Source organism: Coccinella septempunctata, chromosome 2 (assembly GCF_907165205.1).
Source record: "Coccinella septempunctata chromosome 2, icCocSept1.1, whole genome shotgun sequence".
Lineage (NCBI taxonomy): Eukaryota > Metazoa > Arthropoda > Insecta > Coleoptera > Coccinellidae > Coccinella > Coccinella septempunctata.
The window spans coordinates 41,368,323-41,385,097 of NC_058190.1; the positions used below are offsets into that span (position 1 = coordinate 41,368,323).

Consider the following 16,775-nt stretch of genomic DNA (forward strand, 5'->3'; position numbering starts at 1 on the left):
GTGTTAAAATGTTTTTTTCTGCAATTGCTGCCTCAGCTTATCGAGTGATTATGAGTATTGTATGTTTCTGTAAAATTTGCACAAACATTAGAAACGTTATTGCCAATTATATGTTTCCAACTTGATCAGATTTGTATTTTTGAAAAATTTTCCTCGCGAGAAACCAAGCAGCGCTTTGTGTGTTCAGTGGAAAACGACTCTGTTTATAAATTAGAAGAAGCGCATGACTTCGCACCATCAGTGTTTTTATTTTTATAATTAGGATGATTCACATTGATTGAATTCATGTATGTGCTTTCTCTATAAATTCTTCAGTTTTTCAGTGAAAATTTTATTTCTCACGAAAGTTACCTACACTTTTTTTTCATGTACGAGAAATGAAAAAATGGAATTAAAAAAATTACTCTACCAACTCGAAGCACGATAAAATAGGTTGAGACAGTCCATTGAACTTAAAACATTTATGGATCATTTAGGTAATATGTATAGTCTACTTATGCAATAAAAAATTTGTTCCAATTGGCTTTTACGGGATGACTGAGATATACGAATTCAGTCGTAACATTTGATTAGTAATAGTCATTAAAGTTATTTCCCTTTCTCGCTATTCTATCGCACCTATTCGGGCAAAGCATTTCCATGGGTTCAAATTAGGTCCCAAACTATGAGCAATACAAAGGCATAATTTGAAGTGAAGTCTTTTTCGCGCCTACTATTTGTCTCATCATTGATAACATTAGAAATAATAGGTAAACCTTTCAGAAACCATTATAAAAAATCTATAAACACTGAAATTTTATACAATTCCTCAGCAGATGGGATTTTATGCAAGGAGTATTTTGGTTTATTATTTCCAATAATCCAATGATGAATCTTATTGGAACCAAACTGTACCTACATATTTTGAGACTGCATATAAAACCGAATGAAACATTCGCCCTCATAATCATAATTGAGAGCGCGTCACTTTGAACAAAAGCTTAAAGGAAAAATAAATAGAAGCCCAGAAAGTATAACATCAACATTTTTATGTTCCTTCCTTCTATCACAACCTATTTTCAGAACGAGAAAAGAATAAATTGGTCACCCACTAGAGCTAAATTGGTGCGGAGATAGAGTCACACTTCATTTACATTTGATGAGATTAGCGTTGATGCCACTGACGAACGACATTAAAATGCAGTTCCTCAAAACGGCTCTTTTGAAATATTGGGCTTCTAGCATAATTGCTCTTCTATTTTTAAACTTATTTCCTATCTGTTGGAACAATCTATTTCTCACAGTATATCAAAGAATCATAAATCACCAAATTTATGTTCGTGGTTAATCTCATTCGGAACGATTTAACAGATCTGTAGGTGAACGAAAATAACAATTTAAACAGATGCTTTCGCTTTGAATCTATAAAGCAAGTCTTCATGGAGCATTTGATGATACCCATCAATCTGAGGAGGAAAATATGTTGACTCAATTCATTCTCTTCAATACTATAAATGATTTGATTTGATTTATATTGATGTGATGGACCTGAATAAGTATAGTGCTTTTAGTTTTTTGGTTAAATTGACTGATGAGATCCCTCTGTGAAAGACGAAAAGATTTAAAGAAAAGCGCAAACAAAAATGTTTACTATATGTCAAAAATAAATAAAATTGATTCATTTCACCTCATATTCAGATCTTAATTAAATCAATGACTATCAATGAATGTAATTGGGCCATGGATTAACCCAGAGTTCCTATGAAATAGGACCTAAAATAAAGGCATACAATCTCATTGGAAGATGGTGTTCACGTGAATGTCGTTTTCATGGTGGGTTCATGCAGAGCTTCTAAGAACAAGGACCAAAGATTATAGAGTTTATAATCTTTGGACAAGGACCTAAGAAATTGACCATCTAAATGGGCAGATCTGAAACCAACACCATCTGTCAAGTAGATTGGTCCCTTTCTTAGGTACCAACTATCAGTTCTTATATAGTATAACTCTGTATGCTGTATGAACCCTACCTTATGGTGGGTGAAAGCCATCTGCCAATGTATGGTAGCTTTATAAGGTCTTAGTTCTTAGTAACTCTTTAAAGGAACCACCCTCAGAATTGGCTCATTTCTTAGGTCTTCTTAGGAATCTGCACGAACTTGTAATTGAACTCACTTAGGACATTTTGGATAATAACACTATTCAACAAGGGTTCTCCCACCTAAGAGATTTATATTTTTTTTGTTAGGTATCCCTCACCTTATTACAAAAATAATAGTACTCGCGTTTGTTTAGCTTCCGTTATCAAAATAAAAGACATGCGTGAATTGTCCATGTTCGTACTTCTGTACCCTACGATACTTTATAAAATAAACAAACTATTGAAACAAGTTCAGTTTCTGGCAGCATTGAATGACTTTGAAAAAGAAGCCTGGTTGTCCTTTGTAGAAGTGACCAAAAATTTTCTTGGCAATCAAAAATCTCCACAATATGTAAATATCGTCAAAACGATGTTACTGGCTCATCAAAAAATGGGATGCAACATGTCCTTAAAGCCCGTTTGCAACAGCCGAGAATTCTCTGGAGAATTCTCTACAAAATTCTCGCAAGAAAACGGCAGAGATTATTTTGTATGCAAGTGAACACAGAATTCTACCGAAAGTGCGTATGCAACGGTATATAATTCACGGCGCATGAATTTTCGAGCAAATTCTCTAGAGAATTCTCGGCTGTTGCAAACGGGCTTAAAAATACACTTTTTGCGATCACATATTAATTTCTTTCCACAAAATATGGGAGCCGTAAGTGACGAGCATGGAGAGCGATTCCATCAAGACATCGCGTCATTCGAAAAACGCTACCAAGGCAAAGGGGAACCCTCTATGCTTGCTGATTACACTGATCGACAAAATTATAGCTTTGTTCTCCCACCTAAGGAAAATATATATATTTTTAATCTCCGTAGCCAAGGTATAAACGCACGATAAATAAAAAGTGGAAGTTAGCTCTTGTTGTTTTTTAATAATTATATTCATAATTTTTAACAAAATAAATTATTAATGATCCATCGTTAGAGAAAGACTGGAGTCGTCCTACAGCAGAAAAGACAAAAGATCTAAGCGATTGGAATCTTTTACACCATTGCAAATATTATAATGCATTGTTTTTGTTAAAAATCATGAATATAATTATTAAAAAACAACAAGAGCTAACTTCCACTTTTTATTTATCGTGCGTTTATACCTTGGCTACGGAGATTAAAAATATATATATTTTCCTTAGGTGGGAGAACAAAGCTATAATTTTGTCGATCAGTGTAATTAGTGTTCGAGTCAGCTTCCATGAGTTTTATGCTCTCCCATATAGGGCCAGTCCATAAAAAAGCGATCAAAAGTCTAGCGAAACCTGCTGTGAAAATTTCAGATTCCACAACTAAAAATACATAGCTACATATACATAGCTGAATTGTGGCATAACATGTACTTTTGTAGAAAAATAAATTGTGTCCCAATATATTTGTATATCATAAATGATATTAACTTCGAATTGCTCGAAAACTGGTATCACACATTTGAAATATAAAACTTTTCGAGTAAAGTTTGATGAAAAATTAAAAGGAAATAATTTTATATAGATTTCGGAAATAAACGTATTGAATTTGCGATGTTTTTGATCTGACCCTTTTGAGTATTCAATAGATAGTTTATATTCAAGGTTTTGACTTAATTTCATTGTGATATTCGAACATTGACATTAAAATAACCATATGAAATAGACGAGGAGTTACTCAAGATTGTTTTTCCCAAATAGGAGGTTGAGTAAGAAATGTTTGAATCAGTAAATTCAAATTAAATTTTACTTCATTATGATTTGATTACTTATTCATTCAAAAAACATGTTTTTCTATCTTCTATTCAAATATTTATCCAGGTCATCAACGTAGAAGCGAATGTTTATTTATCAGATAAGTGTAAAATTATATGAACTGTATTATTATGTATATGATGAAAAAATAAAATACAGTGGTGCAAAGATTATAATCTTTGCAGTGATGGTTCCAGAAGTAATTTTTGGGGGGGGCTAATTTTATAGTTGAAACTCTGTAAGGTGTTGATATAAAATAGGTACCTTATATATTTTTAAAATTAAAATATGAGCTAAGTATATGTTGAAAAAACTACTTTGAAGCTTATCCTTACCATTATCTCTCAAGTTCTCTCTAGTAATAAATCTCGAAAATTCTTCGTTTGGAATTTGTGAATTTGTTTATTTCATCCCACAATTCTCAATATTCAGGTGGTGTCTGCTATTGGGATATTGATTTTGAATGGTATATTCTTGAGTTTCGTACCAAAATCAATCTACCTGAGATTCTAAGAGAAGCAGGCTTGGTTGCTAGACGTTTTTTATCAGTCCGATGCAATATAATAATACTACAAACTATGGAAACGTCACTGACGTTTCAGAAACAAAATATTGCCAAATATTTAAGTCTTAAAAAAGGTAATTTTGCCTTTTACTCTGTTATTTCGAGTGTATCCACATTAATATTTCAGATGACCAATAAGCCATATATGTTCAACATGTTGGTTGAGCAGTCAATTAGAAATATAGCGAAAGCAGGGGTATTTTCAGCTGTATGTGGATACCTCTTCTGGAAATTCCGTTGCGATAGGCAGAAGAGAATTTATCGCGAGTTCCATGAGTAAATCGAATCATATACATATAATAGTAAAGTGCTTACTGTAATACCATACTTTTTTCAGGAATTATGATATCGACAAAGAATTTGAGAGAATGAGAGCTAAAAACCTGTTTCAATCCTGTTGATTACCTGAATACTGAAATCTGCTATTGTTTGTTCGTTTTATTAGCTTTAAAAAGACTAACATTTTTAATGTGTTTGCTCAATAAACATAGTTATTTGTTAATCTATCCCATCTACATTATGAAAAAATCTTTTTTCCATTCCACATTGGTATAAAAAAGAGAAATGAACAAAAATACATATAAAACTTCAAATTTATTCAGCAAATGGATAACACATTATAAAATTATTTTCTAACTATTTTAACAGATATCAATAATAATACTAGATATAATAATTTCTTCATTTTAAAAAAAATATGCTCTATTATCACTCGAGATCTATCAACAATGGACTGTCCAATGCACCAGATCCTGCAGCCACGCCACCTTCATCTGATGAACTCAATTTTGTTCTGAGCATGTGGCCCACTTGGCGGTTCACAAGAATTTTTTGCGAGTCTCTGCAACAGCAATCATTGGAATGTTAATAAAATCAGATGTAGAAACTGAAATATTTGGAAAACTTGATCGGGTGGAGGTTTATTCTATAAGTAAATTATTCTTCCTTTTAGAAAAGTTACCAGCTGAAATACTCAATCCGAGCTTTAACAGATGGCAGATTTCAACTAAATTGAATATAATTACCCAATCACGACTCCATAAATGCCGAGTTCTGAGATAACATCTACCAGGTCCGGTAGATCACCATCTCCTGGACGTACTATGTAGGACTTGGAAATTGGAGGATGTATTCTTTCCATTAATATCCAAGCAGTCCTCTCTTTACTATTTTTCATTTCTAACATTGCTTTCCTCACATCTGCTCCATATATATTATTGCCACCCCCTTCTCTCTGAGGTTTTAGAACAAATCTTGAAACAGAGAGTGAGACTACAAGAAACAATACAACCTAAAAACTAACCTTTCCGGTTCATCCAAAGCCATTTGGACTGCTTGGTCGCCGAACTCATCGAAGTCCAAACTATATAAACCTGTGAAAATTTCCTTGATAGCTTCTATCTTCTTAGCTTCTGTCAAAAACATATCCAATGCTCCACTCCTGGCTAATGCCTGCTGTACTTTTTTCGTTCCAGCTAGATGATACTGAATGGAGGGACATTTGATTGCTTGAGATCTGTAATGAAAATGTTTTTGTCAATCATAAATTCCTAAGCAATTTGCACAATACATGGAAAATAACAAAATTCTAACTTTATTCACCTTTCTATTAACAGTCTTGCATCCCACTCTTTTTTAGTAGGATAAGCTTCAGGTTCATATCCCGATCTAAAGTAAACTACAGCAATATGCACATCTCCTCTAAAAAAAATTCATTATAACTTGTGATTATCAGTTCAATCCACAAGGAAGGTAGCTTACATCATTAATTCATTGTTTGGTCCCAATCTAGCTATCTTAGCAATTTCAACCAAAGTTTTTCTCACAACTTTAGTCTGTGGACTCAATTTATAAATTTCAAATTCGTGAAATCTTTGATCACAAATATTAATTGTTACTTCTTCTACAACAAATAGTATCGCTGCATTTTCATTCCCATATATTTTCCAGGCCTCAATTAAACCTCCACATAAACCCTCAAGAGCATTGTTTTCTGGCAACTGAAATTATTTTAATAAAACTCATCGAGTCAATTCAAATTGCATATCATAGTGTCCCTTACATTGACGTTTTGGTCCCCGTATCCAAGTTGATGTAAAACAAACCTACAACAGATTATTGTTATAGAAATTCTTGAAAGTATCTTTTTCAAAAAACAAAAATTAGTGAAATTATTGCAGTATTCAAATTTTTGGAATAGGCAGTAATGAAACAACCAAGTCATGTCCCTGTTTCGCCTTTTATGGTCAAATGCTCCATCAGGGCTAAATTCCTCAAGACAAATATTATAATTTGAAACAAGAATGAAATGAATCCAGGAGTAACCTTTCATACAATCAGAAAATTTGAAATTTTGTTAATAAGGATCAATATAGTCGTTGAATATACTCAACAAAATTTGTGGCATCTTCCATATGATGGCAATACTCAAACTCAAAATATTTCGTGGACAGAAAAAAAAATGATATTTTCCATATTTCATTCAAAATGTATTCATCAGACAAGATTCTTCATATTAGTAGTAACAAAAAACAGATTTACCAAAACTGACTAATTCACTAGTTACATGCACATGTCAAATAACGAAGATGAAAAATCATAAATTGAAATGAATTCATAAATATTCAAATGTAATCATAAAATACTGTGTGTTTAAGAATGAATATTCCTGCAAAAGAAAAAAGCATAGCATGGTGGGTTGGAAATGAAAGAAATTTACTTTTCAAATGTGGATGTTAGTAAAAATGATTACTATACCTAGAAGAGGAGGATCTGCGTATACTTAAACCTGCCAAACTTGAAGCAATAGTATTTATTTCCACCTGTTTGATTGAATTAGATGTTTTTGTATTCACCATATAGTCAGAACGTAACAAACCTAGGCTGATGCGCTGAAAAAAAAAAGTCGAAAAGCACATGAATAATGATGAAATTTTCCTCCTTATCCTAATGTTTGAATCATTGTTGGATTTAGATCATTTTTATGATTACATTATAGATATTAATAAATTTAATAATTATTAGCAACCCAACAAGAGTACAAAAAAATTTCATGCACATACTATGTATTACCTAAAAACATCTGAAAAAATATTTTAAGAATATTCAATGCAGCTTTGGGTGAATCTTCCTATTATCAAGAGGGTTATTTCATTAAGATATTTTTGATGGCACTGACTCTTACAGCGGAAATTAAATACTAGATGAGATGAATTCACAGTTTGAAGTCATAGTGTGATAGGAATGGTATCCCGTTGTAATTTTGGCTTCCTTATTTTCATAGGAGTATTATGGAGCTTTGATAAAAAAGAATTTCATTACAGAAACAGATATAACAAGATTGTAGATTTCTGAAGAGAGGAAACTGTAATGTGTAGTCTCCATAAAAGATTGACTATTTGGGCACCATGCCTGTCAACTATCGATTTAGGTTGTTGACATTTTCTGTGAATCACAGTTGCTTCAGTTTGATTTCTATTGAAATAATTAACAGGATGTTTCTTGAAATTAGAACAGAGTATTCTAACAGTTAACAGTAAAAAACTGAAGTAAGCTTAAAACTGAAAATGAGATTGTGGAACTGTAACCAGATTTTTTCGCACATAATAATTATTTATTCACACATAATTTCATCCCGAGAGAGAGACAAATATGTTACACAGTGTCATATCTCATTTTCAAGGAATTCAAATACTATTCCAGTTCAAAAATTATCCTGTTTAGTGGATGTGCAATACTTTGACTGCAATATTTTAATACAAGCAAAAAGTTGGAGGAAACAGTACAAGAAATAGTCAGATCGAAAAAAATTGCAAAATAAAATATTACTTTTGTCAAATTGATACCTTCTTGATAAATATATATATAAGAAACAAGTATTTTGAAATTAGAGGAAGCCCAATAAATAATACAGAAGAACAAAACAAGCCAAGCATGGTTAATGAACATAGGTTTCGAACAAACTTGTTCAAGATTATTCTAAATTGCTTAGTTGAATACCATTAGTTATTTCTAGCTTGAAGTTAGTCAGTTTTTTTGTCATCTCTTGTGTCCTAAGTAGAGATGTTTTTTTACCTATGTATTTCTGCTGATACTGGACCCAACCAGCCAAAGCCCGAGGCAATAGAATTGATTTCCACCTGTTTACAGCAACTAAATGGGATGGGTATAGTCTCCAGCATCAAATCAGACCGCAAAAGCGCCAAACTGATAGGCTAGCACAATAAATGAGTTATATAAAATAACAAGAAGCTAAGAACTATCACAAATTGATTAAAAGTGAAAAAGTAATTAATGAAAAAATGATCAAACCAAATTTGTTTCTCAGTTGCAGCAAGATAGCTGTCTTATTACAGATATAATAATTTGCAATATTTGAAAAGGCACCTTACTTCATTGCATTTCAATTTCTAACCTAAATATATAAATATCATGCTACAAAACCATGACTAGCAGAGTTTTCAGAACTTCAACTGATCAAATTAGATTGCCTTCATACCATTATTCCAATGGGAATATTAGAATAAACTATTTCAAATGACAAGAATATTAATGATAAAACATTTAATACCAAATCCAACAATTCATCTGAAGAAAAAATACAATTGTATTTTGGTTCTCACCTGTGTAATTCCTTCATTCTGGACAGTTTCGAAAATTTTAAATAGATTTCCAGTAAATTCATCAACTTGTATAGTTTCTCTCAAACATTCTGTAAGGAACAACTGATCATGGGCAACTCGATGCATAAGTTCATTCAGAATAGGCTGCAAAGCAATAGCTTTATTGAATTCCTTTCTTGGAAAACATGATGGTATCAAAATGTAAGGAGCAATTTGAACGGAATCTTTGGAAAAGTTTTTTTTATTTCTCATGGCTGCTCCATGCATTATGGCCCAGTCTCTCGACTTATTAACAATTTCCTTGAGCTGTTCATCAGGAATAGGCACAGGAATTGGATTTGGTAAATACACTGGATCCAAAGACATTTTCAACGAATAATTTTTCGGAGATAAAAAAACAAGTCTAATTCACGAAAAACTTGAGAATAATGTTACAACATATTACATTACTAATCAAATAATAATAATGTTATCAGAAACTGATGATGAGACGAAAATTTTAAGTTTTTAGTTCAAGTTCAAACATTTGAAGGTTTTTGACAGCAAATCTACCGCTGAGTGTTTTGACCTACTGCAGCCGTGTGTATGACCTATTTTTTTTCTATGCTCAAGTAGAGTGTACGTATGATCTGTGTCACTACTGTCACTGTGTTCATTAAAAAAAAATCATTTCTCAAAAAAGATTTAAGGATTTCCTTCACCGATCCTGAATTTTTGTGAGTAGAGAAGTAGTAATGTATTGAATCGATTAATAATGCAATTAAGGTCCTTGAAAATAAATTGCTATTGCTTGTTCATCTTTGGTTGAAAATTGAACTTTCTTATGTAATCTGTTGCAGAATCATCAATAGGCATGGCTGGTGATAAAGTTTTACCTAAACCTCAACTCAGAGGTCTTCTCAGATCACAAATTAAAGTGAATTTGATTGTTATGAGTGTCATAGCAGTAGGTGCAGTGGCTCTCCAAAAAGTATTTATTAACGATAGAAGAAAGCAAGTGTACGCTGACTTCTATAAGTAAGTATCATCTTCCAGTAACTCCATCGTAATTTTGACATTTTAATATTCATTTAAAATTATCATTTCAGGAACTATGATATTGACAAAGAATTTGAGAGAATGAAAGCTAAGGGATTATTCGATTCCTGTTAAATTCAGCCATAGCATAGTGAATGTAATAGATATGAGTTACGAATCTCATGAAGTGAATCTTTTTTAATAAGTTAATATATGTAGTAGAAAAAACTTATTTGGCTATTATTTCCTCCTCCCATTTTTACATATTTCTTTATGAATATGTATAGCTGCAGTCAGTAAAAATTTTAACATGTTAATATTCTCATGGATCTTATTGTTCGAGATAATGCTTGAGTCATGCAATAAAAAAGTTCAATTGTTGTGTTTTATGCCATTCGTTTCACTTAATTAGATTGAAACAATATATTAGGAAAATATCAATATTTGTTGAGCTAAAGTTGTTTTTAAATAATCCACGGATAATATATTAGAATACGTTTATTGAACTGAAGAAACTAAATTATATGATTTTCACTAGGATGAGGATCACTAAATTCAGTTCCTCTGTTTGATTATGAATTTTCATAAAGCATCAGTTCAATACTGATAATTGATATATAATGGTACATCGCAGATGAAAATGAGTTTTCTGAAGCAATATCTACAAGTTTCTTAAGCCCGCTTCATTTTTCAAAATTTTACCTGAAACTAGGACTTCCCTTGGCAAAGGAAAAGAACTAATGTTTCATATATTTTGTGTACTTGGTTTGAATTGGAAATTCCTGTAAAAAGGTTATTTCCTGTATTTTCCATAAATTATGATAATGTATTATTAAGTAAACAAAGGCTTGATATTCACTTCAACCAAAATAAGTCAGATGATTGTTTCCTCAAAATAGTATAGATGTCGAGCATAAATTTATTTTTTTCGAAATAAGCTAATTCAATCTACCCGTTCCTCGAGAAACGGCCAATCCAATTTCACTCTTATTTTTTCATGAAATAACAGTTGATTTAATGCCTCTTCGGTAATAAAGTCTCTAGTATTGCTTGTGTTTTTTATTCTCTATCATCTCGAACTAAGGAGAATGAATCATTGAAGCTTAGCTTGAAATTCCCGAGAGATCGTAATGGAGCAATTTATTTTGAACGTAAATTGTTTTTTGGATTGCGCTATTTGCGGCAATTTCTCTTGGAGAACGATTTACGCTGATTGGCATCATATAAAATGTAGATTACTCTTTCGAAATGAAGCATCTGGGGGGTTTGGATGATTTAGTTGAAATGGTTCGGGGAGATATTCGAATAATTATTGTATGAAGTTGTAGATGCGCATTCAGCAATTGTATTGTACCTTTCTTGACACCCTTCCATTTTATACCATGATGGGCTCTATATATTGCCAGTATTGCCTATAATTACTAATATTGACTGCTGGATTAGTATATATTGTGCGATTTCCGTGAACCGAACGACTCATTAATATGGACTTGAAGGAATATGTGTAACATATAAACATATATGGAGGGTAGAGCGATCTTTCTGCCCTCCATACTTACACATACTTATTAGACAGAAACAAAAACTCTTTGATATTAGATAACCAATATCCCGGGTATCAAGTCATTTAAAATTTGGCGATTTTTAAGCTGTATCCACATTATTATGCCATTGATAAGTTGGTCGGAAGGCGAGTTAAAAAAATAAATTGAATGAATGTGGGATGTATATGTGCTGATGGTGGATTCATGAAATTCAAAGTATACTGATACCTATATAGTAATATTGAAAAAATTTCATAATGAGATACACTCGCTCTTTCAAAAAAACTGGACATCTTTTCTAGTTGCACTCGACAGCTCTCTATATGTTTTTCATCTGATTTACCATCAGAACATCAGCAAAATAGAGCAATGTGCCTCCTGCATTTATAACTAACTCAAAATTCATGTTGTATAGCGCGACAAAAAGTATTCAGTCAAGTTAGGTGTTGGTATAATGCTATAACAAACAGTTTCAAGTACAAGTTCCATTAGGAATTCTTCTCACAAATTCCACTGTGAGCAGTACAGCGTAATATTTTCGCTGATATTTGATTGCACGCTGAGAGAGAATTGTGTTGTTCGTTCGTGTTGGAAATTTATTTAAAACCTGAAAAAATTGAAACTGATTAAACCATAGTTTAATTAGCACAAAAATTTCGATTTACATTGTATCTTTGGAGAAAATTTTGGAATTTTCTCATACTTTGTATCAAAATGTAGGATTATAGGAATTTTTCAGTGCTTTGAGTTCATTGAACACATTCCTCTAAGTTTCTTATTTATTTCCTCTGCGATTTCGTGCCAACCAGTGCTTTGAGTGCTATATTAACTTTATATCTCGAAATCTGGAAGAAAAAATTTTTTTCATCTTGAATGTTTTTTTTATGTATTCGAATTTTAATTCTACAAAGTAGGGGGAATCTTTAAGTGATGAAAGTTGAATGCAGTTGAAAAAGAAACAGAAACTACCTATGAGAGCAAATGAAGTGTAATTTTTTTCCAAGAAGTACATTCAATACCTTATATTTATTTTGGTAGCATACTCTCACCCAAAAAATATCACAGATAAAGAATGAAACACAATATTTCAGAAATGTACCAGTAAACACCAGAAAGATAATAATGATGCATATAACACTTAAAATAGGAATCACAAATTTAGCGCATCCACCAAAACATTCACATTCTCCTTATATTTCTCAGTTTATCGTTCTAGTATGAAATATGATCATGTTTGGGAATATTCCTAAGATATGCGATATTATGTTGATTAGTTTTCATTGAGTAGTATAAACATTGTTGCTGTTTGGCAGAAAAATAACGTAACACGCATAATAATCAACAAAGCAATTGAAGAAATTTATTATTATTGCTCCTAGGACCAAAGTCTAGGTACCTAGAGGTCATCAAGATATGTTTGTCACCAGAAAAATATGTCGATTTTCTCAAAGATAATATAAATTTTATTATTGTTTCAAATGCTTATTGCCTATTGATTGAAAAACATTGCATACCTATAAAGTATAATTATAAGCACAATAATACCTACCTTTTTTCAGTTAATTAAGATTTCCATTATAATGTGATGTCATGTTTATCTTCCCCCATAAATGAACATTGTCCGGTTTTAAGAATATGCGAAAAAATTTCGTAGGAACATGGGGTATTAAAAATATTTAATACAATATTTACATTGCCTATTATTATTTGATATTATTGAAAATAATGATTCAAAATTTGTTGAACCTAAATCTCATGAAACTTAATGAAGACGGTTGTTTCTGTTATAAAATGTATGGATTCATTAGTTCATCTAATTATAAATATTCAGATTCGTCACAACTTATTCGTAGGTATATTATACTATGTCCTTTCCTCCTTTTTGTTCTTTCAAATCGGGCTAGATACGTTCCTGTGCTATAAGTGTCGTGAGATTCGTAAGAAGATTAATCAATTATTAATGCTGTTCTGTTGCAGTATCTGGAGCGTTCTCGACACGAGTATGGACGAATGCCAAACAGCTGCTCGGGATGTCGTAGATAGTGTCATAACTCTCCAGTCCACTAAATCGCACACTCGTTGACCGCGTGTTTCCAACACCTCCGCACATAGAACCGAAGTACGTCGTCATTTGCGCTCCCAACCAAAACAAAATATTGTCAAACAAGCTCTTCATTTCCATGTGGACTCTAGTGTAGTGTGGACGTAAGATGTTTGAAGACTTTTGCCAGAATACCGATCCGTGTAAAAAACATAACAAAATACTACGATTTTATCAAATGATAAGTGAGTTTTGGTAGTATACCAAAGGACCTATTAACTGATATTTGACGAGTGGTAAAAAAAGTTTTTCCGGCACAATGTGGTGTTTGATCAGTCAACCAAATTCTGTTGTTTTTGAAGTAAGAGTCGATCCAAAGGCTATCGGACAAGAATGTCTCGAAAAGGTAAGCGAATTCAAGAAATCATAGTTTGTGTTGACTGTTACTCACATTTTTGTTTCTGTCACTAAGGTCCACTTATTCATCATTTTGTAAACAAACCGGTGAAAACTTCTGAAAACGTTGATTATCGAGAAAAAACGTGGTTATCTGGCAAAGTTTTCGAAATCTTCTTGTTCCACCTTCTTGGTAACATTTTTCCCATCAGAAATTTTTGATGGGAAAGTCTTAAGAATGACCGTATTGTTATTGTTCCAAACAAAGAGAATCAATGGTAGGTATCATTTCAATTCTCTTTCATATGACGAACCTCCTGGCCATATGATATGAGAACAACAATAAGCCGCAAAAATATTATATTTTTCAATTTCCCTGCGGTGGCTAACCGATAAGCTCAATTGTAAACTTCCTCATCTCTCGATGTTCATTGCGATCTTAAATAATTTGTATCTCGCTAAAGTTCAACAAGTTCCCAGTACGAAGTCCAACTTTCAGGTAGGGTACAAAGTCCAACGTTCAGTAACTAGTGGTCAGGTAGTAGTAGGTTAAATGTATTGATATCTAATTATAACTTAGGATGAATTAGATTGCGATAATACAAATGAAGATTCAGAGCATTATTTGCTTGAGCTCTGCCTTTCAATGACAGGACATTGATGGGCATTCCTTTATTTCCTTTGAAGCACGATCAAGATATATTTCCAGCGTTTCCCATGAAAATTAATTTTTTAACGCAGAAATCTTCTGCTTGGATTCATTGGGATTGATAGTCACACATAAAAGTTTATCTAAAATACGAAGCCTACTATAAAGATTAATTGTCCGCATAATATGGCTATGAATGATGTTATTAAATAGTCATCTACAAATGATTCCGATTCAGATTAGTTACCATATTATCAACCTATCGTATAGTTCCCAGTATATTGGTATAATTCTAAACTCCGCTAATTACAGGCAATATGAGGGATTATTAAATGGAGTCAAAAAGCTTTTCACATGTTGGCGGAGAATTCATTTGTAAAAGTTCCTTTAGCGCTGAAATCTATCTAAAATTCGGTGTTACGTTTCAATAAGTCTGCACAGTGTTTCATTATTTGCACCATGCCTTTCCACAGCTAACGCCATATGCTGATTTCCCGTCTAAAACGCAAAATATACAGCTGGTAGCTGAATGATTATTTGTCGACAAATATTTGCATGGTATCTCGGCGTAATCCGATAATTTTGCTTTTTGTATGGCTACCAAATAGCAAACAGGTCTTTCGATGTTGCAAATCGAGAAAACATCTCCATATATTAGCTCCCGGCTACGAAGTTAATGCATAATTTATATTTGCAAAAAGAGGGTGACAGCTTTCATTGTTTTCTTGATGTTGGAAAATGTTGTGCCCTCTGGTCGGGGTTATTGTTTGAACTTTTGATATCTACCAAAATCTACGTAGTCATTCTGAAATCAATCAAGACCGATTTATTTAATTCTTTTGCGAAGAATATTGACTTGGATAATTTTCAGTTCGAAGAAAACGAGCTCTGTAATTACTTGTTGCTACTTCATTTGCTACGAGCAATTTTTCCTACTCCTTTCTAGATCTTTTACGCGTGAGAGTATGAATATAACTGTGAAATCTGATGTTTAAAGCCCGTTTGCAACAGCCGAGAATTCTCTAGAAAATTTACTCGAGATTTCATGCGCCGTGAATTATGTACCGTTACATACGCACTTTCGGTAGAATTCTCTGTTTAATTGCGTACTAAATAGTCACCGCCCTTTTCTTGCGAGAATTTTGTAGAGAATTCTCCAGAGAATTCTCGGCTGTTGCAAACGGGCTTAAGACTGAATAATAAGATGAGGGTAAAATTATGCGTTTCATTTATGAATATACGCCTCTTTTGCGAAATATAACATCAGTTATTACTTGCCAGGTGAAACTTTAATGGGAATGGTAGAATAATTGGATGATTTGATTCAAACTTGTCATGAAATGGATGGATTGCTTTTTTTCTATTGAGAAAAAAGAATATTTGTAAGGAGTAAACTCGTTTACTCAATCAATCGCTTACAGCGAACTTTGTCATATACTAATATAGCAAACACATTTTTTTGACCGTTGTCATGATCAGAGTACAACTGAAACATTTCTGTTATAGGTACTCTGCTATAGTTATACGTATAGTAGGTCCCCACTGTATCTTTGTAATCATTCCTTCCAAACGATATATTATACTTTTTTTTATATCTACTGGACGATTTTGTTTTGTCTGTCGATATCTAATCGCACAAATGATATTTATGTATATGATATATTGTAAGAATACATATGATATGAAACAAATTATTGAGTAGGTTTTTGAATATTATTCTCGATACTATTATTCCTCACACCTACACCAAATTTAGATCAATATTTCCGTATTATTCTTCCTTTGGTTCATTCCTTTCGAAGTTTTTCATTGGAACTCAACCTAATTTCATGCATTTTATGCACTATCAGGTCCAAGGGGTACATACCACCATCGAGACCACTTTTGGTTAAAAATTAACGGTTGTGTGTCTAAGGTGGTCTGAAGACATGGTAACCAAGTCTCACAGAACACAACTGGTTCTCCAAATAGCACAAATTGAGGACAAGTCTGTAAATGATCAAAATCCGCTCCTGAAACTGTCATAGAGCACTTTTTGAGATATCTGTGCTGTAGATTTCAAAAAAATATTCAAGAAATACAGGTTGAGTACTCTGGA

General features: G+C 32.5%; 3 protein-coding genes and 1 long non-coding RNA gene across 6 annotated transcripts in view; 3 read left to right on the top strand and 1 right to left on the bottom strand.

The window, feature by feature from the left end:
* The first annotated feature begins 4,002 nt into the window (after positions 1-4,002).
* LOC123308461 lies at positions 4,003-4,910 on the top strand. Of its 2 annotated transcripts, XR_006537124.1 has the most exons (4): positions 4,003-4,103; positions 4,276-4,482; positions 4,536-4,684; positions 4,746-4,910. It is a non-coding gene; the product is annotated as an uncharacterized LOC123308461 (long non-coding RNA). The 2 variants fall into 2 exon arrangements; XR_006537123.1 differs by lacking the exon at positions 4,003-4,103 and having other exon boundaries at positions 4,182-4,482.
* A 73-nt stretch (positions 4,911-4,983) lies between these two features.
* On the bottom strand, positions 4,984-9,563 carry LOC123308457 (glutathione synthetase-like). Of its 2 annotated transcripts, none has more exons than XM_044891111.1 (8): positions 9,031-9,563; positions 8,483-8,622; positions 6,471-6,513; positions 6,170-6,408; positions 6,011-6,109; positions 5,712-5,924; positions 5,434-5,661; positions 4,984-5,249 (listed from the first exon to the last, which is right to left on the bottom strand). In XM_044891111.1, exons 1-8 carry the CDS (start codon positions 9,394-9,396, stop codon positions 5,117-5,119), a joined length of 1,461 nt encoding a protein of 486 aa, XP_044747046.1. In that variant the 5' UTR covers positions 9,397-9,563; the 3' UTR covers positions 4,984-5,116. The 2 variants fall into 2 exon arrangements, with proteins under 2 accessions (XP_044747046.1, XP_044747047.1); XM_044891112.1 differs by lacking the exon at positions 8,483-8,622 and adding an exon at positions 7,166-7,299 and having other exon boundaries at positions 9,031-9,561.
* A 48-nt stretch (positions 9,564-9,611) lies between these two features.
* LOC123307658 (cytochrome c oxidase subunit 6C-like) lies at positions 9,612-10,301 on the top strand. The gene is made up of 3 exons (XM_044890052.1): positions 9,612-9,746; positions 9,870-10,047; positions 10,119-10,301. Exons 2-3 carry the CDS (start codon positions 9,884-9,886, stop codon positions 10,180-10,182), a joined length of 228 nt encoding a protein of 75 aa, XP_044745987.1. The 5' UTR covers positions 9,612-9,746; positions 9,870-9,883; the 3' UTR covers positions 10,183-10,301.
* Positions 10,302-13,646: 3,345 nt separating this feature from the next.
* LOC123306685 (E3 ubiquitin-protein ligase MYLIP) overlaps positions 13,647-16,775 on the top strand; it is a 158,330-nt gene continuing 155,201 nt past the window's right edge. The window contains exon 1 of the mRNA XM_044888805.1: positions 13,647-14,038. Within this exon, the coding sequence (XP_044744740.1) occupies positions 13,952-14,038 (87 nt within the window). The 5' untranslated portion in view covers positions 13,647-13,951. The remainder of the gene's footprint in view (positions 14,039-16,775) is intronic.